At 42.3% G+C, this 27,079-nt stretch overlaps 1 protein-coding gene and 1 long non-coding RNA gene across 8 annotated transcripts in view; one reads left to right on the top strand and one right to left on the bottom strand.

Annotated features, from left to right (window-relative positions):
* Window positions 1-27,079, bottom strand: part of DOCK10 (dedicator of cytokinesis 10) — a 272,061-nt gene that overhangs the window by 150,776 nt on the left and 94,206 nt on the right. For 3 of the 6 annotated variants that reach the window (XM_047873141.1, XM_047873140.1, XM_047873137.1), the window contains exon 2: window positions 6,033-6,152. In XM_047873141.1, coding sequence (XP_047729097.1) covers window positions 6,033-6,152 — 120 coding nt within the window. Of the gene's footprint in view, window positions 1-6,032; window positions 6,153-21,312; window positions 21,530-27,079 lie in introns of those variants that run through there. The other 3 variants (XM_047873136.1, XM_047873142.1, XM_047873138.1) reach the window with 3 other exon arrangements.
* Window positions 21,565-27,079, top strand: part of LOC125173692 (uncharacterized) — a 28,521-nt gene continuing 23,006 nt past the window's right edge. For both annotated transcript variants that reach the window (XR_007155122.1, XR_007155121.1), the window contains exons 1-2: window positions 21,565-21,844; window positions 23,071-23,230. This is a non-coding gene — a long non-coding RNA (uncharacterized LOC125173692). The remainder of the gene's footprint in view (window positions 21,845-23,070; window positions 23,231-27,079) is intronic.

The raw sequence follows: 27,079 nt of genomic DNA, 5'->3' as shown, positions 1-27,079 counted from the left end.
TTGTTCGTATCTGCACCCTTGATACATGCAGCTTACTTCCCAGAAGGCGGGCCATGAAGCCGGGTTGACATAGAGCAGTTTGTCCAGCATGGGCGGTATTGAAGCCCGGGTGTGATATCGGGGCCTTCCACGGCGGGCTACTTTTCAGACCTCTGAACTTTCTCATGGGAGGTTTTCTACAGCCAGAAGTGATTCCACCGAAGCCTGTCTGTATCTGTTACTCAGCAAGATACTCATTTCTGGCTTTCTCATGTTTTGTTCTCCTATTTTTTTTTTTTTTTTGTTTTTTTGTTTAATCGGTCTCCCCTCACACTGAATCACTCCACGGTATGATTCATTGTGCCCTTGAAACTGTTCGTTAGCTCCTGTGTTCCTTCCTTCCTCCCCTTGCCTGTGTCACGAAGCCACAATTTGGTGACTAAGTGCTTCGCTTTTTGGTCTCGAGTTTCTATCACGACGTGCTTCCAAAAGAAAGGGGAGAAAAGCAAGAGTAGCCAATCCAATGAGTGAAGGAGCTCATGTTTTTGCAATGAATGCGTTAACACATGCATCTAGACTGCTTATTCTTAGTGATTCATTAGGATGCAAATAGTTCTGAAGATCACACTGAACACACTGCCTGCTCCCAGAACCCACGCACTTGACGTGCCAAGATACAGCAAAATGCCTCTACCACAGCCCCTTAACCAGGAAGAAGATGATTTTGGTTCAAGGTTCAGTAATTTTCACTGAACGCCCACGAGCCCGACACTGTTGGGTACTTGAAACACAGGTACATACTGATTTCCCATGCCTAGGAACAGAAAGCAAGTGCGTGAAGGGTTACACAGAGGAAATTAGGCTTTGTTGATGGTGGCTATGTGGCAGGCACTGTACCAGACAGAATGAGCCCCTGCAGGAGGGGACCATGACCTTAGTGCTGTTTCCTTACGGGGATATATTGTCTTGTGTCGAAGAGGAAAGTGATCATACTAATAACGATCACTTTCCTCATCATCAAGCAAAGCCAACTGCTTCAACCTCTTTCTCCTCAAATTTCGTCTCACAATGGACTTCTGGTTCCCACAGGTATTCAAAGGATTCCAGTTATGTTTGAAAATAACCTACATGCTTCTGAACGATAATTCATGAAATAAATATTCGTTTTCCACCTGCTTTGTGCCAAGGGCTACTCTAGTTGTTGGAAGTCTCCCAGTGATCAAAAAAGACATCCCTGTCCTGCTAGAGGGTACGCCCTAATGGCGAGGAACAATTGACAGAGGAGAGAAAAAAAGCAAACTGAAGTCTTTCCAGATGGTGATAAGTGCTATAAAGACAAGCAGTCAGAGGTGCCTGGGTGGCTCAGTTCATCAAGGGTCTGACTTCGGCTCGGGTCATGATCTCACGGTTCGTTGAGTTCGAGCCCCATGGCGGGCTCTGTGCTAACAGCTCAGAGCCTGGAGCCTGCTTGACTATGTGTCTCCCTCTCTCTCTCTGCCCCTCCCTCTACTTGCACCCTGTCTCTCCCTCAAAAATAAAATAAAACATTAAAAAAAAAAAGGCAAGTAATCAGGATGATGTGACAGAGTGACACAGCATGGTTGGGATCATGGATGGTTCTTTGGAGAGGCAGCATCCGAACCGAAGTGAATGAAAAACAGGGACAGGTTGTGCCAAGAGCAGACTTGCCCTGACAGGGGGGATGAGCTTGACAAGTTCAAGGAGCAGAGAAAATGCTAGGTATCCACGCAGTGACCAAGAGAAACAGGACGAGGAGATTAGGGCACAGGGGTCATCAGGCACCAGGTGACGGGGACAGTGGTGAGAAGCTGGTTTGGACTCTGAAGGCTGTGGGAAACCACTGGAAAGTTCGAACCAGGGCTGTGGTATTCACTGTCTGATTTGTCTTTCCAAAGCTTCCTTTAAATGAGTGCATAGGAGGAAGCAGGAAGACTGGTTAAAGTCCACTTTTGGGCATCGAGGCAAAAAAGGATGTGATGGTGTGGGCCAGCAACTGAATAGGGAGAAAAACTGCAGGAATCCTGCCTTGGTGAAAAACAATCTCCTTTAAGGTGCATCAAGTAGCAGTTGAAGCCCCTGTTTCTTGAAATTTCTTCACCCTAAGAAGCCAGCATTCTTCATCAACTTTATGTTTCATCCATATTAGGGCGCACGCTCCTTAACTAGACGGATTTGGCTTTTCTTGTCAGCCTCGCTTGTCTGGGAAGTGCTGTTCTATATTCAGCGCCTCGTGGGTGCTGAATAAATATTGATTAAACAAACCAAGTAATGAATCATGTCTGCTGCAAGTGCGGGTGCTTGGTAAGGTGGAAAGACGGAAGCGCGCTGGATTCTCCTGGCCTCAGGGCACAGCTGGGCTCAGGGCATTTGGAGCGGGGGCGGTGGGAAGTTGGGAGCCACCCCACTTCTTCCAGTCTGTCATGCCCGGGCATGGGGGTGATCACTCTATTGGCCCGTCCCACTGGGTGAGCGGAGACGGTCCACGCTCATCCCGGAGAATCCTTACTCATCGCTCAAGGATGAGCCTGGAAAATGGTACTCCGGCCGGGGGCATGGGGGGCTTCCTGTTGGCGGGCAACACCCCTGAAATGCGACATGAGCTGTGGATGCAGTGGACGGGGGCAGAGGGCACTGAGAGAAGGGTCTCACTCTACAGAGGGGGAGGTGAGAAACCTCCCAAATGCACACAGTTCTGCGTGTTATGGCAGGGCCGCCGCAACTTTTTCTGTAAAGGGCCAGATAATACATCTTTCAGGGCCCTCTACCTCTGCTGCAATCCTGCCGAGTGTCACAAACGCAGCCACTGACAGTGGGTAACAGAAGGCGCATCACCGTGCTGTTCAAATACAACTTCACTTACAGGCACCCCAACCTGAATTTCATAGCATTTTCATGGGTTACAAAATATTCTTCTTTTTTCCCTTCAATGATTTAGCCAGTTCTGTGTAGGAAAAAAAGGCAGGATAAAACAACAACATAAAAATCATTCTTTGCTCGTGGTGGGCCAGACAAAAACAGGCGGCAGGCCACCCATGAGTCATGGCTTGTCAACCCCAACTCTGTAGAGGAGAAAAGAGGGAAGACAATCTATCTGAATTTTGTTCAAAAGCTGACAATTGAGGGGCGCCTGGGTGGCTCAGGCGGTTGAGCGCCCGACTTCGGCTCAGGTCATGATCTCGCGGTTTGTGAGTTCGAGCCCCGCATCGGACCCTGTGCTGACAGCTCAGAGCCTGGAGCCTGCTTCGGATTCTATGCCTCCCTCTCTCTCTGCCCCTCCTCCACTCTCTCTCTCTCAAAAATAAATAAACATTAAAGAAATTCAAAAACTGACAGTTTTACATGGTAATAATATTCAAAACTCCTTTTGTCAGGTGCTGGATACAAATGACGATTTAACTGTATGATATGACATTTCCTGATCCTACAGACGAGGTGGCATCCAATATCTTTTGAGCACCTGCTAATTAAGAGCTAGTTCTCTCCCAGCTGGTCCCCCAGCTTCCTCTTCACCCTGTTATTTGTTGTCCACACAGAGGCTGGGTGAGCTTCCAATAATATACACCAAGTCAGTTTTTCTCCTTCTTTTTATTTATTTATTTTTAAAGATTAATTTATTTTTTAATGTTTATCTTTGAGAGAGAGAGAGAGAGAGAGAGAGAGAGAGAGAGACAGAGAATAGGGAAGGAGCAGAGAGAGAAGGAGGCAGAAAATCTGAAGCAGACCCCAGGCTCTGCGAGATCATGACCTGAGCGGAAGTCGGATGCATAACCGACTGAGCCACCCAGAAGCCCCAGTTTTTCTCCTTCTTGAAACAGACCCATGACCTGCCACTTGCCACTTGCATTTGGAACAAGACGCAAATGCCTTATCTCGTCCTGGCCTGACCTGGTCTCTGACCTCTCTGTCCACAGCTGTCCAGGGCCTTTCTAGCAGCTTCCTTCAGCCTGAGATGCTCCTTTCCTCCTCCGGTTTTAGTGGGGTTGGTCTTCCTTGGGGATTCAGAACTCAGTTCAAATGTCACCGTTTTTTCTATGACATGGCCCTGTCTCATTTTCTTCATAGACCTGGTCTTCAATCCCAATTATCTTGTTAGTTAAACTGTTTACTCATTTCTGCCTGATTCATCTGACTGAAAGGTAATCCCCACTAAAACCAGGCAATTTCTGTCCAATCGCTGCTGCTTCGCCATTCTGGCATTAATGCTTACCAGTCAGTATTATATACTATTATTACATATTACATATTTGGTGAATGAATAAAGGAAGGAAATGGTCTGAGGGGTGAGAGAATGTTATGTTTAGGATTGTGCTGGTATCTTACTATCAAGGTGCCCGTGATGACAGCATTAGGGATTGGGTGGGGGAGGAAGAGTACGAACTTTAGATGAGCAAGGCCCAGATTTTGGAAAGGCCCTTGGGAAATGTTAAGGTGTTTGCCCTTTGTTTTGAAGGCAATGGGGGTGGCCACAGAAAGCTCTGGAAAAATAAAGAAGTATGTAAGCTATCATGTGCTTGGTTTACACCATTAAGGATGGCAAAGGTCCTAGAGTAGTAATCAGCCAATCTTTAACTTAAACAAGAGTGGAAAGATGCCAAGAAATGAATTCAAATTCAGTGCAAATGTCACAACCCATCCTCTACTCCCTCCTTGAGCTGGGGACATGTGAGGTGGCTTTTGCCATCTTTCTGAAAGCCAGAGCTAGAATGCAAAGGTCTCCAAGTTTCAAGGATTTTCATGTTGACAGAAAGAGTCTGTTCATAAAAGTTTACCTTCAGTATGAAAGACAGTGAGGGTGTGAAATTAAAAAAACAAAAAACAAAAAACAAAAAACATAACATGGCTCAGCTTGGTGATTGCAGTTCAAGCCGCGGTGGCCTGGTCCAACCACGGAAGTGACATTTCTCTGCCCGAGATAAGGCTCTCTTAAAGTATGTCAAACAGTAAATCAGGAGCCCTTTAAAAACTGGAAAAAGCAAATCAAAAGAGTTTCTTGTTTCCTATCTACCAATCTGTCTCCTTTCTTCCATCACTCTTTGTACTTGGAACAGAAAATTGTTAACTTCCTTTCTTACGAATCCATGGAGGAAGGTGGAAATAATTGACCTTTAGAAACCAGAAGCCAGATCTGCCCCAAAGTTAAGAGAGGGGACAGAAGTGTGAGGCTGGCTGAGGCAGGGTGAGCATGAGACCCAAGCCACTCAACACAAGTTTCCATGGACAGTGGCTACTTCACAAGGTGACCCTGAAGCTGCCTTTTCATCGGCTTCAACATGTTCATTTGTGATGTCTCCGGCTACGCTTCTTCTAGGAAGAAGGTTACCATCTGCCCGCTGAGATCTCTGCTTACACCGATATTTACTAACAATTTAAAAATGTTTAAGGGGACCACAGATAGAGTGCCAAAGACACACGGGTGCTCATCAGCCATCATTTTATTGTGCTTGTGTCTGATTCCTAGGTGGACTGCCTTTTTATTCATTCTCTCTCCCACCTTCAGGAGCATTCCATGTGCCAGTGGGCACTGTCCTCAGATCCTAAATCTTTCCATGAACATGTGCTTGCCTACCTTTCTCTGCACACAAGCCTCAACATTTCCTTACAAAAGGACAGCCAAGATGAAGGGTGATTTTTAAGAACTGCAAGTTTTGTGCCGAGAAGATTCCTGCCTCTGCCGTTGGTTGGTTTCAGTTGCTCAGAAGCTTTCCGTCAGAAAGGGGGGAAGGAGGAAGTGCTCTCTGAGGCCAGGTAAGGTAGCAGCTAGAAACCCAGACATTGTCAGGGATACCGGTACCACCTGGAACCAGACAGCATTCTGTGCATCTCCTGTCTCAAAAGGCCACTGTGGTACCACCTCTCTCATCGATGTGGCTTCCCACTGCAGTGACTGTGACGTAGGATAGCCACAGGAAAAAGTGCTCTGCACCTTGAATCTATAAGGGAGGACAGTGACCCAGCTTGGGATGGTCTTCGATCATCCTGTGGGCACCCCCCCCCCCCCCCGAACTTAGATGGCTTGAAAAGATAACGCTTACTGAAAAGTCGTCACTGGGGAAGAACAGGAGATCTCGAAGGGGATCATTCCGATAGGTCTTTTCAAGTTCTTCAATGACGGTTTCATAATCCAAAGGCTCGAGAAGTCTGGGCTTTTCCTGCTGTGGAAAAGGAAAATAGGGTATTAACCACAGACACACATAATCTTGCTTGTTCTCAGTGCCCGGTTGGATTTCAGTTCTTAGTATTACCAAGGTTTTGACATCATGCAGTCCTTCCAATGGAGTCACAGGGACCCCAAGCATTTAGGGCAAAGCCACATGACTACCATTTCCAGATCTGAAATAATATGAGAAGACCCTTCAATACTTGACGCCTTGCTCAGTAACTCAAGCTGTTCGCACAGAGCCCCCAAAGCTCACTGGAGTCAGCCAAACACATCCACTGAATTATGTAAATTTTCTCTTGGTCTATTTGAAGAAAGGTCCTCCGCCTACTTGCTACAGTATTATGATCATCATCTGTTTTGCTGAATTAGATCCTTCCTTGTGAGGTTTACCTGGCTCTATTTTAAAATGTTGGCTCCCTATTAGCAAGCAAAGTATCATGGACTGTCTTCGCTGTTACTGAGGCCTGGATCCTGTGTCAGGATTAATTGCTTGGCTCGGAGCCTCTTTGCCACAACAGAGAGAAGCTGGGTGATTCTCTAACAGAACTGAGCAACACAAGTATTAAGGGCGCAGTGTGGTGGAAGTGGAGAAGAGTCTGAAAAAACAGCCAGATAATTGCACTACATTAAAATGCTGAAACCGGGAGGAAAGACACCTCCTTCAAAGAAGCTGCCTATTCCACCAAGTGACCAGTGGGGGAAGGCGTGGCTATTTTGTTACAGGGTTGACGTGTTTACTCCAAAACCGTGAGAAAAATAGGTCCCCAAATAAAGAATAAAACATGATAAAGCAGAAAACCAAAGACACAGTCTTGAGTTCCCTAGCTCTTCAATGAAATATTTATGCAACTTAAATGAAAAAGGATGACCTTTGGGATTATTTAGGGGGCTCTTGGAAGCTGGAGGGGTCACCGTGCAATCTAGATACTAAAGGGAATGTCATAAATGGAGAACAGTTTTTTCCCTCTATCATGTCAATGACATCGACAGTTTCCTGTCAACCTTACCCCTTCCCAGTCTGCAAAGCACAAAGATTTAGCTTTGATTTCTAAGGCCTTCTTTGGAAGATCTCCGCTGGTAAGGCCCTAGAAACTTCCACCAACATTTTAGTCATTGCTAATTGGCTCCTCAAAATAGCAGTGTTTTTTCAAATGGAAACAAAACCAAAACAAGATGTGACCCAGTGGGCCACCAACAGGGATTTCCGTGTACTTCCTGCATTAAAACAAAATGAAAGAAACCCATTTTACAGATGCTTAAGTAAACTGAGGATGATGCAAGGTGAATATTCTCTCTGGAAGGGTCTTCAAGTAAGATCACCAGATTTAGCAAATAAAAACACAGGACTCCCTGTAACATTTGGAGAAAAGATGGTTAGTCGTCTGACACAACCTCTTTAGTGAAAGACCTGTGTGAAATGTTCACTGTTTTGAAGCAGAAGACCCAGAGACGTTATGGTGTGATTTGGGTAATTAAAAAAAAACCCCAAAGAACCCCAAAAAGCTCCTTCTAGAATTTCTGCCTTTTGACATGATTATTCTACGTAGACTTATTTTAAGTTCCATCTCCCTAGTTTCCCAGGCCAAGGTTAAGCCCAAGATTCACAAATGGATAGCTCAAGAGGCACATGCTGGCTCCAGATGTTAGATCTGGCCTTATTTTAGTTTATTTTTAGTTGGCTTCGAACGTCTTCAAGTAGCCGCAATTCACTCCAGTTCAGCTAGAGACCTCAGTGTTCCTCACCTATTACCTCTTACCCTGTAATGTCACACGTTGCATCACCAACTGCTCCCTCAGGCCTTCAAGTCTGAGACACATGGCTGATTTGGGAACCTCTTTTTTTCTCTCCTTCTTTTCATATTGTGTTTATGCATGAAATGTGTGGCAAGTGAACCACCGATTTGGTTGGTTATGTCCCCTTCTGTCACTGGATCTCCAGCCTAAGCGTGCTGACGCCTTTCATTGCTCATATACCAACAGCCTGTGATGTGGCTACTAATACTTTCTCTCTGCTCCCGTTCCTCACATAGACATGAACAAGACTGTGAGAGTGTGGCTTTGTGCGCGTTGCAATTTATGGGTTTAAAAGCAAATGGCATAAGATGTTTTCGGAGGCTTTTACAATCCTGTTCTCACCATCCTTTCAATGTTATCTCCCTTAGCTGCAAACTTGAGCATTAATAAGCAAGCTGGAGACAAGAAGACCATCAAAGAAGATGTCTCCCTAGGGGCCCACACTCCACCTAGAATTAGCCCCACCTAAATGAGTACAATGGGAAAATCAGAGCTCACAAGTCACAGGGTATTAATAAAACCATAGAAAGACGAAATCCCAAACTTCCCTAGAGGTACCCAATAAAAGGCGTAGCCTGCAAACATCTGTTGGCAGGTATATTTTTATTAATGCATTTCAGGCTATGGTATGTCAGCCAATCAATGCATGACATTTATCAAGCCTTTCCTGTTGAAATGTTGCACTGAAGTTATTTTGAGGTTATTTGGGGGCTGCAAAACCCAACAGAGCTGCTTCAAATAATGCATTCCCTTTGTTACTTCCGGGGGATATATTAGGAAAGCTCTGTCTTTCCAGGGAATGTGTCAGTCAATGGGCAGCATTCGAGACATCCAGTGTTTCTTAATTTTGTGGATATGAGGTCTAGAAATGAAAATAACAATGATATATTCCGCAGCACCCAGGGCTTGGGATTTGCTGACGCTTGGCATGAATGCTTTACGCATCTGCGATGGTCAGGATCCGGGTCATGGGACCATGGTTTTCTCTGGAGCAAGACAGCTGTCTGTTCAGTGTTATGGTCAAAGAGACAGATGTATTTGAGGATGGTGGAATCAGTTAATTTCTCACTACTGCTCCTTGCAGAGACATTGAGTGCAAATGAGAACTGAGTAGCATTGATTCATAGCTTTAGAACAGTTGGGTTGTCCCTCCTGAATTTAATGTGCCTCCTTCTTTTGGAAATGCACCAACTGGGCTAAGGCATGTGCCAAGATTGCCCTGAATTGGATTGGATTTTTATAGTGCTTTTTACTCTTACTCTCTCTCAAATGACTAATGAATTTCATTAGCTGTTCTACAATCGCTCCAGGCATGGGAAAAGGCACCCATCAGTATCTGTTATTATGCAACAGGGCTGGTGTTATGCCACAGTGGTAATGGGCCCTGTTCTTCTCCTACGTATCGAGAGATTTGTTTGATCTACTTCCCCAAATCCACAGCTCGCCTCCAATTCAACTTCACTGCAGAAGAACGGGCTCCTGTCGCAAACACAAATGCTCTCTTTTCCTCTTCTTATTCCACCAGTTCTCACGGAATGCCAACACGGTGTCTAAGCCTTGGAGTTGGTAAACCTGCCATCTTAGTAATAGCCAAGGCTGTCAAGAGCCGTTTAATTTGCTTGGAAAGCAGACTGGCCGTGCCTTAGTTAAAGATGCAAATTTCAAGAGCACAGTACACTGTTGCAAGGATCTGAATTAATTTTGTAATTATAATTCAAAATTACATGGGCGAAAAATGACACCGAAGACCTAAGCATTTGAAGCATGCAACAATGAAAAGTTAAATGACTAAGTTACCAACCTAGCCTTTTCTCCAGAAGTACAATCTAACTAAGAAACAACCTAGACTAGCCAGCCTTGTTTTACAGAGTCCAAAGCAAAAGGTAGAGTGTGATTACAGGTGTTCTATGCTGAGATGAGCAGAGAGGGTAACATGCACTCTGGAACCAGAATTCCTGGGGTTCTGTCTGGAATTCTGCTTATGGGTATGCAATGTTGGGCATGTTAATTACAATCTCTGTGCTGTGCAGTGAAGGAAACAATCCGTAAAACTACAAGGCAACTGGCAGTATGGGAGAAGATATTTTCATATGACATATCAGATAAAGGGTTAGTCTCCAAAATCTATAAAGAGCTTACCAAACTCAACACCCCAAAACCAAATAATCCAGTGAAGAAATGGGCAAAAGACACGAATAGACACTTTTCCAAAGAAGACAACCAGATGGCTAACAGACATTTGAACAGATGCTCAACATCACTCATCATGAGGGAAATATAAATCAAAACCAGGATGAGTTACCACCTCACACCTGTCAGAATGGCTAAAATTAACAACCCAGGAGACAACGGATGTTGGTGAGGATGTGGAGAAAGGGGAACCCTGTGCACTGCTGGTGGGAATGCAAACTGGTGCAGCCACTCTGGAGAACAGTATGGAGGTACCTCAAAAAACTAAAAATAGAACTCCCCTGTGACCCAGTAATTGCACTACTAGGTATTTATCCAAAGGATACAAAAATGCTGATTCAAAGGGGCACATGCACCCCAAAGTTTATAGCAGCACTGTCGACAATAGCCAAATTATGGAAAGAGTCCAGATGTCCATCAACTGATGAATGGATAAAGAAAATATGGTACACACACACACACACACACACACACACACACACACACAGTGGAGTACGACTAGGCGATCAAAAAGAACAAAATCTTGCCATTTGCGACAATGTGGGTAGAACTAGAGTGTATTATACTAAGTGAAATGAGTCAGTCAGAGAAACAAATATCATATGATTTCACTCATATGTGGAATTTAAGAAACAAAACAAATGAACACAGGGGAAGGGAAGGAAAAATACGATAAAAACAAAGGGAGGCAAACCATAAGAGACTCTTAAGTACAGAGCAAACTGAGGGCTACTGGAGGGATGTTGGGTGGGGCGATGGGCTAAATGGGTGATGGCCATTAGGGAGGGCACTTGGGATAAACACTGGGAGTTATATGTGAGTCATGACTCATTATTACACTATATGTTAACTAACTTGGATTAAAAAAAAAGAATCTCTGTACCTTAGTTTATAAACTGCAAAATGGATATCTTAGTAGGTACTACATTGTAGGATTAAATGAGATAATATAGTTATGCATTTAGAATAGCACCACACCCACAGTACTAATTACATAAGTGTGAAGTAGATAAAGTCTGTGAGTTTACATTTTCACTAGTCATGAATTTAAAGCACTTGCCTTGTAAATTGAATGTGTACAGAGAGCAAATAGGAGGCATTCAGTAAATATCTGTTGAGTAAATAAGTTTATATCTTTTCACCCAGGAATTTCTGTTCTTGAGACTATGTTTTTAAGAAATAACTCCACATATAAGCCAAGATTTATAAAACGGTGTCTTTACAATATTATCTTCGTAACAGCATAGAAAATATATTCACCTTAATCCAGGAGGGATAAGAAAGGAAGGCAGGATGATGGAGGCTATATCCCCAAAGTGAAGACACTGGAGCTGCTGCTCAGAAACAACGATTGATATTTTTCAGACTTGTGTGCAGTGGAGAGAGGCTTACTGCTCTAATGGGCTTGGGGAAGGACACTGGTAATAGGATGTGGGTTAAAACACACTAATGAATGATTGTGCAATATCTGCCTCGGTTTCCTCCTTGTAACTCTTCAATTCTTCAGTAAGGATAGTAACAATGTTTTGCATATGATTGGCTTTTGCCCGGGGTGGGGGGGTGGGGAATAGGAAGGTGGGGTCCGTGATCAAGATGTCCAAGATGGCGAGATTTGCTGCAAAAGGAGAGACGATTGTTCAAGACGCATGCATATTACAATACGAAAGTTTGAATCCAAAATATTTAGACCTCTAAGGGATAGTAAGGCCTGAAGGACAAGGCCAGCTAAAAATGGGAAACAGTAAATCATTGAGGATAAGGAGTTATAATGAAATTATGGCACATCCATTCTAGGAAACAAAACATGCTCATTTCAACTGAGATTTGGAAGTTTGTAAAAACAAGCAAAATCGCTTATGTATTATTGTTAAATAAGAATGAGAATAAATATTGCACACCAGAATTTAAATGTATTAATTATTGTTTATTTTATTTTTTTTTCAAAAGTGCTTAAATGGTCTATTCTAAGTGCTTTGAAGATACAATCTTAAATTTTGTTTCCCTCATTCATTTTATTTTTCATGGAATTCTGCCTGTTTCTTTTTTTCTTTTTAATTTTTGTTTCAATTCTAGGTAGTTAACATATAGAGCAGTATTGGTTTCAGGAGTAGAGAGGAATTAAATTTAAACTTCATTTTAATCTGCATAAGATCTAAAAAATTTAAAGAAAGCAGATTAGAGATACAGATCTATATATGATCAGTTATTATATTGGGATGGGTTATGAGATTTAGGTATTTGCTATTTGATTTCTCACATTTTCCAAATTTTCTACAATGAACGTGTACTGCTTTCATCATGGTGAAAAAATGAACTTGGTCTTTCAAAGCTACCATGCCTTCATGGAAACACTGGGGAATTGTTTGATTTTAAAACTGTTTACCCTTTGAAGACATACCAGAGAGAAAACCTCAAAAATCGTAGCAGGAACTTTGCATGGAGGTTCAACCAGTAACAGCCTCAAGTAAGTAAAAAAAAAAGACATATAAAACACTGGGGAAAGAGGACTGGGGAAAATAATTACAGATTATGTATGTGGTCCTAGAATCTACCGTCAGCAAAAAAGGAGAACAATTAGCAATGTATTAATGAAAAGTATTTTGAGCTCTGGAGGGAACCACAGACATCTGCTAAGTTCCTTAAACACCTCTGTGCATTGGTCGTTATGGCAAATGATGAGAAGTCAGAATCTGTAGTTGGAGGGCCACAGGCTTTTTTCTACCAGCTGTGTAACTGGGACAAGGTACTTACGTTGAGACTGAGTGAGGCTGATTTAAAGGAGTCAAAGGGCAACTTCCTGCTTACAGCAGTGTTATTATAAGGATCAAGGACATGAAGTATGAGAGGGTATTAAGCGAACGACCGAATGCCAGACAAATATAGATCTGTCTTTGAAAAGCACTGAAATTACCCTACATGTTTTACCCAAAAGCATATACCAAAACCAAGTCAATCCAACCAATCAATTAAATCCACTACACTAAATTCCTCATGTACCCAGAAACTATGGTACATGCTTCTGTATTTATTATCTAAATTTCCTTAAAAAAAAAAAAACTTAATAGCTAGCTATTCTGTGGAAGCAAAAGAACTAATAACATAAGGAAAACACTGACATCTTTTTTAAAAAGGGCAGCATCTACACTGTGAATTGCCTGAATCAAGTCAGGCTGCGGTACCCTGCAAAGAAAAAAGGAAGGAAATGTACCTAATCAAGTACGTCAGCAAATGAAAGTGACTATGAAATTCTGCCTCAAATTCTACCTTGAGAAACAGCCTAGAAAACATTTTTATGTATTTATACTTCTGAATTAAAAAAAAAAGATTAAATTTGAGATTAGTTTAGTATTAAACTCATACCTAGAGACAATCAAGTTGGAGATATAGGATGTCTTTCTGTAGGTCTCACCTACATTCATGCAGGTCAAGTTTATCACTACTGGAAGTAAACAAGATCGCTAAGACCTAATCAGGGAAAGTGGTTAATGGGATTTAGGATCCTTCATTTTGGGAGGTCACAGATTTGTGTTCTAAATTTCAAGTGTAATTAGGGAGCCAAGACTCGCTACTCACCGTTGAGGTCACTCTAGTTTGTTGATCTGAACTAGTTTCCCGTGGTTCTCCTTTTCAGAAAAATCTGATCTTTCCAGGAAACATAATTATGAAAAAAAGATTTTCCCCCTACCTTGGAGAACCTTTATAATCTTTCTATGACACACTTGCCCTCCGTGATGCTAGTTGGGACTTTCTTAATCTTCCCCAATCAGCCTTGTCCTTGCCAGATATCTGAACATTTATTCTAGTTTGAATATTCATGCCAGAATTAATTGATAGCTGAGTGTCTTCTTCACCTTACAAAACCATTCATTTTGGCTAATGATCCAGGAAAACAAATAAAAATTGATATTTACTTCAGGACCAATATAGTAGGCATGAGATGCCAATTATTTAAACATCCTCTTCACATCTTGGCATACAGACAAACAAATAACTGACACTGAGGATCCACAGGGTTTTTAAAGAAACCCTAAAAAGAATTCCAATCTCAAGATCTCCAAGACAAATTAGAAGCAACACAGCTGTTAACTAATTTAAGCATTATCCAGATAACTGATTAAATTTCTTAGAGGAAATAAAAATACAAATGACACATGGATTCTTTAGACCTTAACCTAATCCAGGACCCTTTGGCCTTCGTACAACTGGAATGGAACCAACTTCCACACTATTTGTGTTTAAAATAAATGACAGAATTGGAAAGAACCCATACAGCTGTATCCATGGCCACAGCTGTCAGCCTGTGGTCGTGTGACAGATTTAATTCAGCCTTTCATCAAAGGGAGTTTCACTGGACAACCTCTCAAATGTTTGAGCTTCAGAAAACAAGACTAGCTTTTCTTACCAAAAAGGAAGTGATTAAGTAAGGAATAAGCCATCTTATGCTGACCCTTTAACCTTCGCTCTGCCTTGAAGTACACAGTTTCATGAGAATGGAAAAACACTAGCTAAATCAAAGTTAAGAATTGTACAGCTGGGCAAGCTCAGATTAAGCTGAATTTGGAAATGGTTCCCTTGGTAACAAAAACGGACACAGATCTCAGAAGAAATCAACCAGTAGTAACTCTTTAAATGTCTCGGTCCATTTTAGTGAAACGAAGCAGGTTAAAGTTGGTAAATTATAAAGTCCTTTGCAAATATAAAGGAAGGTAAGTCATCATATTCAACAGAAACATTACAGTTCGAAAAATCAGAATATTCCATTTTGTTAACTCTTAATGTTATTAGGAAAACCGAGGACACAAATGAGATTTATAGGATCTATGATTTAAGGTGTACTTTCAAGCTGAAACCAGACCTTTACAGGCTTATTTTCTTTTTAAGGAAATTTGACCAGATATACCTCTTCGCAGCACATCAAAATTCACACAGTTTGTATAACAAATGATAATAAAAAAATAAGAGTGTTTGCTTCTCCATCTAACACGGGGGCTTGTAAAGAAGTAGAAAAGATCCAAAAAGATCTAAATCAAATTTAATTACATGTCTCATTTAGTTTTCTAGAAACACTTGAAATATAATAAATATGATTAAAAATACATCACAACCCAATTACAAGTCTGCCTGATACCAGAGAAATTAATGCCTTAGAGCCAACTGCTGGGAATTTTAGATTAATTCACGTGAAATCTGTCATGAAGGCTTCCACTGGCTTAAACTCTGACACTATTCTAGAACGTTAACAGCCACACAAATGAACTTTTGGCTTGAGTACGAGGAGTGTGTGTGTGTGTGTGTGTGTGTGTGTGTGTGTGTGCATATATACATAAACACATACATGCCACACACACATACAAGAATGTAAATGGTTTTGTCAACAACATGCATCTTATATTTTCAATAGATCTCTCCAATAATGACAGTCAGCTCCTTCTTTTATTTCTTTCCTTACTTTTGGCTACTTGAGATTGAATATGCAATCGTGGGCATTTGTTGTTTTTTGGCCCAGACGACACCTGCCCTGATTTCTTTTTTGTACTAGCATTTTATTTCCCTCTGTGGACTTCTCTCCCCACCCCTATTAGGAACAGTCTTGGTGAGTCTCAATGTTTGGAACTGAAGGTCAGTCGTGTGGGATCCTGGCATCTCTCCACTCAAGATTCAGAGTTCTAGAGGGAAGTGCTGAATGGGCGTCACTAGGGTCATATGCCCTATCACCCGGGACCGTGAGAGTATTTAACACTTTCTCTCACTGAACATCCCTATAAAGCCTAGAAGAGATCATCCCTGCTTTTTTGTACAGATGCAGAAACTTGGATTCTGAGGACTTGGGTCAGCAGGCTGACTGATGAACTGGAATTGCAACCCAGCTCGGTGTCAAAACCTATGGTTCTCTCTACGCCACCAGTCACAGTGCTGCAGGAAGAGGAAACACAATAGCTTCCCCCTCTGCCCCCCCTCTCGGAGGGAGGCTGCTGAAATACAGATATAGTCTTGAGTATGATTCCTGCTCCCTTTGTGAGCTGCGACAACGTGAAGTCACTGGGCACCTTAGAGAAGAGGACAGAAAAATATTTATAAGAGGGTAAGGAGGATGGAGAATAGGAAATGAAAGGGATATTAAGGCAGCGTATAGGGAATGCTAGCTAATATTTGTGTCACAGATCCAACGGAAATTGCCACTAATTGAGAGAATCTCCAGATTCCAAAAGTTTTGGGCCACAACCACCATCTGGGGAATAAAAAGATCTGTTGGGATCACGGTGCTACTTTCTGCCCATTGTGCCCTACTCCCTCCCGGACAAACGGTCCACCTCCCGCTCAGAGGTAATAAAGGGTGTCATCATGGAATTGACTCTGCCAGGTTGGCAGTTCTTCTCTACTTTGTCTCTTCCCCTTCTCTTGACAGTCAGTCTTGAGGAAACTAAGCTCATTCTTGCTTAAGTGGAAGGTACCTTTCCTGAGTCCATTTTGGAAGCGTCTTCTCTGCAGCTACCTGGCTACGTACACCCTGCTGCTACAGCCACACTCAGAGTCCCCTGCCTAGACTGTTGGGTTAAATCAAGTTTCAATTTACACTTCTCCATTTCCATGGCCTGGATTGAATTCAGATCCCCCCACCCATTACTCCAGCTTTTTTTGCTTTCTTCAACCGTCCATTTATAGCTTTTAGCCCTACTTTCCATTGTTTGAACCCGGATTCAGTCCTATTTCATTGTTTGTTACCCTCGCGCATAATCCTGGGACCCTTGCCTGTGCTTCCTTTCAGCTAATTGGCTCATTATGAAATAGCTCAAACAGGTAATTGTGAATGTCTGTATGGAACAAGGAGTAGCAGTAAGAAGGAGGTACAGATGACCAGGGAGAAAGGCTGTTCACACAAACATGGAAAAATAGATTAAAAATGCACTTAAAAGACTATATATATAGTGCAATACATTATATAAAAATGATGTATGTGACAGATATGTTAAAGATGTTCAGATTAGATTATCTTTCTACAGCTTTCAATTTTTTAAATATTTGTTTATTTTTGAGAGAGAGAGAGAGAGAGAGAGAGAGAGAGAGAGAGAGAGAGAAACATGAGCAGGGGAGGAGCAGAGAGAGGGAGACAGAATCCGAAACAGGCTCCAAGCTCTGAGCTGTCAACACAGAGCCCAAAGCAGGGCTAGAACTCATGAACCACAAGATCATGATCATGACCTGAGCTGAAGTCAGACGCTTAACCGACTGAGCCACCCAGGTGCCCCAACAGTTTTCAATTTTTTATTGAAGTGCTAATAGGCTATTATGAAAGAGGAGAGTAAGGATTTTCATGTGTATCCAAAGTTCTCCAAGTAGTCTCAAATCCTGTCGATTCATGACCCACAAACCAGTAATAACTTAAAAATAACAACACACATTTATTTAAATGAATTTTTCATTTTTGTTTCCTGACTGTGCAGATGATTGATATACTAATTCAACTTAATCGTGTATTTAATCTTTCCAAATTAGGACATGCGATTTAGGGAGGAAGTGATCTTTTTATTGACTTCCGATGTACCAGAGATCACACCGAATGATTTGGTTAAAAAAATAAATAAATAAAAATAGAAAGCCAGTTTAAAAAAACATCTACAAGGGGCGCCTGGGTGGCGCAGTCGGTTAAGCGTCCGACTTCAGCCAGGTCACGATCTCGCGGTCCATGAGTTCGAGCCCCGCGTCAGGCTCTGGGCTGATGGCTCAGAGCCTGGAGCCTGTTTCCGATTCTGTGTCTCCCTCTCTCTCTGCCCCTCCCCTGTTCATGCTGTGTCTCTCTCTGTCCCAAAAATAAATAAATGCTGAAAAAAAAAATTTAAAAAAACATCTACAAAGTACCATGCACACTAGAAAAATCAACAGAAGTAGTTCTACTTGACAATCTAACAAAGAGGTTTCATTTTCCTTGAACTTCTCTCATAATGCAGTTGCTCTCATACAGTATATTGACTGTGACAAGTGGATTAAAATAGGTGACGCCATCTCTTAGCCAGTTCACGTGAAAACAGGATTAATGAGGGAAACTTCCAAAACAATTAAGAATTCCAACAGAGTTAGATAAACAGCTTCAAACAGCATCTGAAGAAAAGAAAATAAACACAACTGTCGGTCTGTGTCCTGAGAGTACCAAGTCTGGGTTGTACGCGTTTTAGGAAGTCACAGTGTTCTGGTGAAGTATTCTAGATTACTGTGAAATGAAACCATTTCTAAATCTGCCTTAGAGCAGGAAAAGGTTTGTGGCATTCGAAATCTACATGACCATTATAAAAACAGATAACCTATCAAAATTATCCAGAGCAGTCATTATTTCTCCTTTCACTACAATATGAGTATATCCAAAAAATTCAAAAGGAAGTTGTTTTTTTTTTTTAATTCTCTGAGATAACCTCAGGCCATGTCTTCACGTGTTGGGCCTTTTGTCACTTGAATTGCTTCTTCCTTATCACCTATCAAAACTGTCTCTGAAGCTTGTCTAGAGATACTGGTTTAGCTTCTAGAAAGCTTAGATAATCATGCTGTGGAAAGTCCAATGTGGCTTTGTGTGCATTAGTGCACGGGTGGGGAAAAAAAATACACAAGACGTTTCTAAGGCAGGGTCCACCAACGCATAGAGCCATCTGGGACCCCTGAATGCCCATCTTGTCTACTGAGTGACTCTGTCACCTTTCATCTTTGTGCAAGGCTCCCAGGAGGAAGGAGTCACCTATATAGTCCAGTGGCTTCAATACACAGTCACTGAAAGGCTGTGTATATAATCCCTCTGTGTATATAATCCCTCTTCCCTTGCCCTTGGAAATGGAAGTACTTTACTTGGTTTTCTTAATACGACAGACGTGACACGGTTACTCCCCACTTTTTATGGTGTTCACATCACGTTCAGGAGGCACATGGTCAAACTGAAATCCAATAAGCAATCTTACGATAGACAGGTATTGTGATGAACATCTTGGGGCAGAGTAAACCGAGGTTCAGAGTAATTTCTGTAATCTACTCAAGGTCCTACGGAGAGTAGGTGAGACGGTCGGACAGAATGACCCCCTATCTAATCACGTGCTTCACTTCTTTGGATTCTTTTTTCCAAAAATAAAAACCACATCTGGGAATGAGACTTTAAGGATGGATTGAGAAACACCCCAGTCGACAGAAGAGACACTCTGCAAAAGGAGATAGCCTATCTCAGGAAGACCAAGGCTGGTGGCGGTAGCTAGCAGGAAGTCCCCAGTGCCTCCCACCGAAGAAAGCTAATCACTGTATGAATGATCTTAATTAAATGTGAATGCACAGCTACTAACCGCTGTGGGAGAACTCTGTCCTTACAGGCTGCTTTTCCCATAGTGCTTAGTAGCAATGCCTTCAAATTCAATTAAGATAATTCCTAGAGTGATTAGCTTCATTATATGGTAAGACCCTGGGGACTGTCCTGTTGCCAAGCTGTATGGGTGGTCTGCGTGAGATAGACATGTTCTTCTCCAGTATGTCATCTCCTAGCGGTCACAGGAAGTCACCCTCACAGTGGCATCATCCACGGGACTTCTGAATTCCACCGAGCGAAAGGCAACGGGGAAAGTATAGTTTTTGGAGTGTTCTAAAGGTTAAACGAATCCCAAACCAAACAAGCTTTTCAAACACGTATCCTCTTTCACAGGCTAAAAGTAAAAAACTGATGATGTTTACTGGGGGGCCAGTAGACAAGACACAGCTGGGGACCCTCGGGGGGCCCATGGTGACCCAAAGGTTGGGTTCAGGACTCTGCACATTCCAGTTATGAAACACTGGGTAGAGAGATATGGGAACAAGGTGGAAAGGCTCATTTGCCCGTGTTTCTCAACGGGAGACATGCACTACAGAGACACAGAGACAGAAACCGATCGAACAACAACACGTCGCCAATGCTATGAGCCAGACCTCTGATAAATGCTATTCATGTTAAATGACTACCAAATAGATGGTAAATATAAAGAGAACCACTCTTACTGGAGACATATTTGGCACCTGATTTGGGCCTATCAAGGGTTAAGTGACTATTAATTTGATTATCCATTTGCGTTAAATGACTATTCATAAATAATCGTTACATCATCACCTATGTAATGTTTTTTAAAGCTGCTCTGTTTCTAGATTAAAGACGATTATATGAACAAAAAAGATTTTTACCCCTAGAGCAGGGGTTCTCAACCAGGACGATCACCCTCCTTGCCCAAGGGGATATCTGACAATGTCTGGACACATTTTTGATTGTCACAATTGAGGAGTGTTTGCAACCAGTGGGTAGAGAATAGGGATGTCGTTAACCATCATCTCACAACGCCCAGGGAAGCCTGGAACAAGAAAGAAATCTCGGATCCAAGAAGGCAATAGTGGCGAGGTTGAGAACCCTTACCCTGAAGAAAGCAAGCAAACCCTGAACTACTTTATAAAAGAACATTCTGTAAAAAGAGCTGCCTGGTCATGTGCCGTGGCCATTTATCATACAAAGTGGGCCTTCCACGTTCCATGTGGGTCACAGATGCACTCCAGCAACAGGCTCTGACATTCAACAGTGGTAGCTCTTACACATAGAAATCTAGAATTCCATAAGAAGTACACATTTCCAGAGCACTCATTTTCTTTGCAAACAATAATCAGGCAGAAACATTTTTAGCCATAAACAAACCCAACTGTTTTAACCCTTGAAACCTATTAGTTTTTTGTTTTGTTTTGTTTTGTTTTTACTTTCTTACTTGGCTCATTTAATCAAATATTTATTTATACTTTCTTTCATAATTTGGACTGTTCTCAGGATTTTAAAACAAATGAGTGATATGTGATCAAAATAGAGCTGTAATTTAAAAAAAAAAACCCCACAATTCCACACAAGTCATTGGTCAAAGTCTTAATGGAGGTCATTGTAGGCTTTTCCTTAAAAATGAAAATATTCTAGTAATTGTTTAGCTATTTCAATCCTCTCTCCATATGTTTTAAAACAATGATACAAGTAATTAAAAAATAATGATGTAAGTAAAAGAGGATATTCATGAGCCAAAGAGAATATTCTGTTCTGTCTGGGACCTTGCCCACAGCCTATGTTAGAACACCACCCCAGGACCGATCTCTCTTTGTTAAGTATTGAAGAAAAGACGAAAAACAAACATTGACATGTGGATACCTACAGAGGTAAATCTGTGGATTTCTTCTTGATTTATTCTCCTCACTGTTCGTCTCTTCTTCCGAAATTCACTGGGCTCCCGTTTAAAGACCTTTCCTCGGAAGCTCATTGTATCCTGTTCCTCGAGTCGTGAAATATTTAACAATACCAATTTCGTTAAACACCTTCCTTCTGAGGCTTCACCAGGCCGAACGAGTCCTCCTCCTCTGCTAAAACGGGAAATGGTCATGCTACACTAACAGAACTCAACAGAAAGGAAAAGAAAACCAAGTTACCGCTTCCTGTAACTACCAGCTGTTGAGTTAAGTAAGCTTTTGTGCGTATATTCTCCCTAATCACCTTGTCTAAAGTAAGACAATGACACAAAAATGGCTTTGGACATCTAAGAGAATTGCTCATACCCAAACAAACCATAAGATGTAAAAATCAACTGTGGAACCAAACCAAGATTGGATCAAAGAGCTGATTGACTGTAGGCCTCCACGTCTGCCACCTAAACAGCCACCGAACTTCATCATCCTGGCTAGATCCCAAAGGTAAACGGTCATAATATACCTAGGATCTGAGAAGTCTGTTCCAAGAAGTCTGTAGATTAAGTTAGTGGTCTTCCAAGATGATCACTTTAGGACACAAGGAGAACTTAGAATTCTACTGATATTGGTTATCTAAATAAAGAAACCGTACTTGAGGGGCGCCTGGGTGGCTCAATCGGTTAAGTGCCTGACTTCGGCACGGGTCATGATCTCACGGTCTGTGAGTTCGACGCCCCCATCGGGGTCTGTGCTGACACCTCAGAGCCTGGAGCCTGCTTCCGATTCTGTGTCTCCCTCTCTCTCTGCCCCACCCTCAGTTGCACTCTGTCTCTCTCTGTCTCTCAAAATGAATTAAAGGTTAAAATAAAATTAAAAAAAAAAAACTGTACTTGACTGCTATGTAATGTGATAGACATTGACGAGGATACCTTGATTCTCAGTCAGATGGTTACAAACTGTTAAATAGTTAATTCCCTAATCTGTATTTTCTCTGGGGTTATTTAAAATGCAACTCTCCCTTCAAAAGCACCTGAATTCTCCTTCCTGTCTTATTCTTCTCCATGACACTTGCTAGCCTGTGACACTACCATACAATGTACTTATTTATTTTGCTTATGATTTCTCTTCCTGCACTCGACTCTATGCTCCATGAGAGTGGAAATTTTGTCTGTTTTCTTTTTTAAATGTTTATTTATTTTTTAGAAAGAGACACACACACATACACACACACACAGAGCACAGGTTGGGGAGGGGCAGAGAGAGAGGGAGACACAGAATCCAAAGGAGGCTCCAGGCTCTGAGCTGTCGGCACAGAGCCCGACGCGGGGCTCCAACTCAGGAGCCATGAGATCATGACCTGAGACGAAGTCGGACGCTTAACTGAGCCCCTTGTCTGTTTTCATTCACCGTACCTTCAGTGATGACAACAAAGCTCAGCATCCAGAAGTTTCTCAGTATGAAACTCTTAAGTTTAATGAAAGAATAAATGAGGGCCTCACATTTATTATGCCTAACAATGAACCTTGTCCCACATGTATATTGTGTTTTGAAATACTAGCTATTGATAAGAACAACAGAATTCGTATACATACGCAGAGACAATGGAGTGTAGGCAAATTTTGTCTACTAGGTGCATGAGGTAAGAAATATTTGAAGGCCATGGGACTAGGAATTAATTGATTAGACACTTGAAAGATGGGATCCGAAAAGATTTTGTTTCTTCACTGCAGGATGAGCCTACTCTCCAGTGGTGCCCACCAGTCTGATGAAACCACTGCTTGCCCGTGAGACATTATGTGGGTTATAAAGATGGTCGAAGGAATGTTTCCACTGAGGTCTGCTCTCCATGACCACCAAGACAGAAGCAAGCCCTGCCAACCTTCCCAGGCGGTGAGTCCTGAGGGAGAAGCATTATGAAGAGTCGTTATGCCTGCTTTTATAACAGACAGGGTCAGTTCCAAAGGCATTTGTCAAGGGCACATCTGTGCAGAGTCCAACATGACATGCACTGCGGATACAGATACGACACTTAACCGGGAGAGCAATTTCTTTGCAAAGGGTTCCCAGTATTCTGAGAGTTTTGAACTTTAAGAAAGAAAAATAACGAGGCTGCTGACTCACTGATACCTTTTGCTCCTGCCCTAGCCAGAAGTAGGATTCAGCCACAGACAGAAAGGGGGAGTGTTGGGGCAGTGGGAGACGACGAGCAAATACACTGTGGTTGTTCTCGAGGCTTTTGTTTCCAGAGCCTTGTCTTCTCTCTCTAGTGCTCAACACGTTTAAGAGTCCAGGTGCGGGACGGCTGCCTTGCATGAGGCCACCCAGAAGTGAGTGGTCCCAGAAAAGACTCTTTGACCATCAACTTAAAACTGTGGCTCCCCCCCCACCCCGCCCACCTTTTTGTTTGTTTGTTTGTTTGTTTTGGGCACAGAGACACTGGAATAAGACATTCTCATCTGACCCTGAGAAGCCCCTTTTGCAAACACGGTTCTAGATTCTGTAGCGAAGGTGGTGATCTTCAGGAAAACTCTCACTTAACTGACTCGTCCAAACACCAATGGCCTAAATAGAAGCCATCTGCTTATTTAATGAGCCTTCCTCTTTATCGCAGTTGCTTTTTTACTGACACAGGCCACTCCTTTTGCTCCAGTAATAACCGGACTTGGGTGAAGCACATACATATACCTCGGACTTGAGCAACTCATTTATCTCTACCTTGTCGTGCAGCAAACTGATAGAGAAAGAGAGATGCCGATCCTTCCTTGTCCAAGTGTGGGCACTGAGGAAGCTTCTTTAAAGAACTATGAGAAACATAGTAAGAGACGATAAAAATAAAAAATGGGGAAGTAAACTGTATCATTACTTTAAAACTGGCTTAAGTAGGCAAACAAAGATTCCATGTAGCAGAAGCCCTTTTGATCTGTGGTCACTGAATATTTAGCAATTTCACTGTATGTCGTTAGCTCTAAACAGATTATACCATCTACGTAACTCTTCAGCAACTGTTAGATGAGCAGGCATATCATAGCACATGGAGAATTTTCAGATTTAACTTTTTTTTTTTTTTTTTTACTTTTTTCTTTTTACGACATTATCAGAGTCCACCTCTGGGTCACCTGATTTCCTGGGGTAAGATTATGTTTCTATTTTAAGATCTGAAAATAGCATTTTACCACCCCCCCCCCTTTTTTTTTTTATGGACCCGTTTGAGAAACTAATAAAAACTATAGACTCACTCATAGAAAGATGTAAGTACTCAGAAAATGTGCATGCATGGGGGTGTCTGGGTGGCGCAGTCAATTAAGCATCCAACTCTGGATTTCAACGCGGGTCATGATCTCATTGTTCATGAGTTTGAGCCCCACACTGGGCTCTATGCTGACAGTTTGGAGCTTGCTTGGGATTCTCTCTCTCCTACTATTTCTGCCCTTCCCTTGCTCTCTCTTTCTCACTCTCTCAAAAAATAAATAAATAAACTAAAAAAAAAAATTAAAAGAAGGAAAGGTGCATGCATGGTTGGAGGTCACAAATCTTGGAAGTCCATCCATGGACCCTCTTACCCATGGTAGCCTATATCCCTAACACATGATTTTAGAAGGTAGGAATGTTGTCTTGTAAGGAAGCATGTAATAATATTGAGCAACTCTTGTGTGACTTCCTCTCTTTCCAATATTTGCATCCAGTCTTTCCTCTATTCCTCTTCAGGCGCCACAGTTCTTTATCCTGGAGTCCCTCCCACTCCTCAACTTCTGCAAAATGAGAATGACTCATTTCTCCTCTTGCTTAGCTGTTCATTGCAGCTCCCTTATGTACTGGCAGAAGGAGGCGTTGCCGGGCCACATATGAGGTTGTCAGATAGACATAACTTGGGGTGACTGCAAAGGAGGGGGAAATCCAGTAGCACGGAGTGGGATGTCCCACAGGATGGCACCACTGGGGACTTCCACTGGTTCAGATATGTGTTGGGTGAAAAAAAAGGCTACCTAGTGCAAAAACAGGAATAAAGGGAAGTCAGAGGTCAGTTGGCTCAAGCACCAGGACTCACTGTCAAGCTCATTAGTAAAGCAATCTGGTACCAATTCATAATCAGAATTTATTAAGTACTACACTCAAGGAACTGCCAGCTTCATGAGAAATACAACAGACCCTTCCTAGCCCGAAGAAGCTTGAACCTGACCAAGGAGTTCGCTAGAGTTTGAAGGAATCTAAGAAAGCTTTATAGTGAAGGTAGAACCTAAGGGAGACTTTGGTTAATAGGTGGGAGAAGGGTAAAGGATCCCCCAGGAAAGAGGAATGTAGCATAAAGAAAGCATAAGACAGAATGGTTACAATCATGGGATCTGGAATCAACTTGGATTCAAATCCCACGGTCGCAGATTCGTCACTATAGACACTTCAGACAGTCATTCACTCTCTCCAGGGCTCAGTTTTCTCATCTCATCCCTCATATACTAGGGATAGCCCAGTAACTACCTCCAAGAGTTTTGGTGGGGATAAATGATGTGACACTTAACAGGGTCAACATATTGTGTCGTACACAGTAAGCGTAATGACTACTTATTACAAATGCTATCAAGCAGGCCTAAACAGTGTGTTTAAGAAAAAAGTAGGAAGTCCATCCTGTCTGCAGCCAAGGTCAGTGGGAGAAGAGAGGTAGGAACAACTGAAAAGAGAAGCAAGGGGCCAGTTCATGGAAAGCTTTGAATGCCAAGATCAGGAAGTTCCCGTTGTATCCAGAAAGCCATGGGAAACCACTGAAGGATTTCTGCATTACAATGAAAATAAGGCCTTTGGAAGATTCATTTGGTAGCAGTTTGTATTAATCCAGATGATCACACAGAATGGTGGAGGGTAGAAAACTGGGCAACAGAAACATAATTCTAGATCTCACTGAAATCATAAACGAAGATGTGGCAATTAAATGGAAAATGAATGGTAGGTGAAACTTATTGAGCAAGTACTGGGTGCTGGGTGCTGATCTAAGTTTATAGTACCTTTTCAAACCATGCAGTGACCCTGTGAGCTAGGTATTATTATTACTGTTATCATCACCCCGCTTTTACAGAGGAAGCTCTTTGGGTCCTGGGAAGTTAAGCGATTGCTCCAAAGTCCCAAAGGAAATATGTAGCATGGATGGGATTTCAACCAAAGCAATCCAGCTCCAGAGCCCGTGCTCTCAACCAGAAGGGAGGTTTGAAGACGCTAGCAGGTTTCTGAGTTTGCCATCAAGATGGATGACTGTGGGGCATAGGGTACTAAGGAGAGAGGACTTCTTTTCCTACTAATGCTGATGTAGACATATTGGAGTTTTGGTCAAGAAGATAGGAAAGCAGACATGTCCAGCACCATGCTGTATGTGTGCCTGGAACTCACAAAAGAGTCGGTGTGGGAGATGTGAGGCTGAAAGTCATCAGAAGAATTAAAATTGAGAAGTCTAAAAGTAAATCAAATTTTGGACCACAGACCTGAGAACAGCCTTGAAGTTCTTTTGCATATGGTAGATGGAAGGCAATTTAGAAAGTTGAGAAGAAACAGAGATAAAGGGGGAAAACTGCCAGGGCAGTGCACCCAGGTGCACGGGGTAAGGAGTTCAAGGAAGGTGGTACAGGGCATCTGGGCAGAGGGGGATGTAGGACCTAGGATGTCCAAAGAGATTCAGCGTGAAAGAAAAGCCAGATGAAAAATAAAGACCTTTCAGTCTTGGGTCCAGACAGATCTATATTTGAATACTCTTCAGCC

This window comes from Prionailurus viverrinus, chromosome C1 (assembly GCF_022837055.1).
Source record: "Prionailurus viverrinus isolate Anna chromosome C1, UM_Priviv_1.0, whole genome shotgun sequence".
Lineage (NCBI taxonomy): Eukaryota > Metazoa > Chordata > Mammalia > Carnivora > Felidae > Prionailurus > Prionailurus viverrinus.
This window is presented reverse-complemented; position numbering and strand designations above follow the sequence as displayed.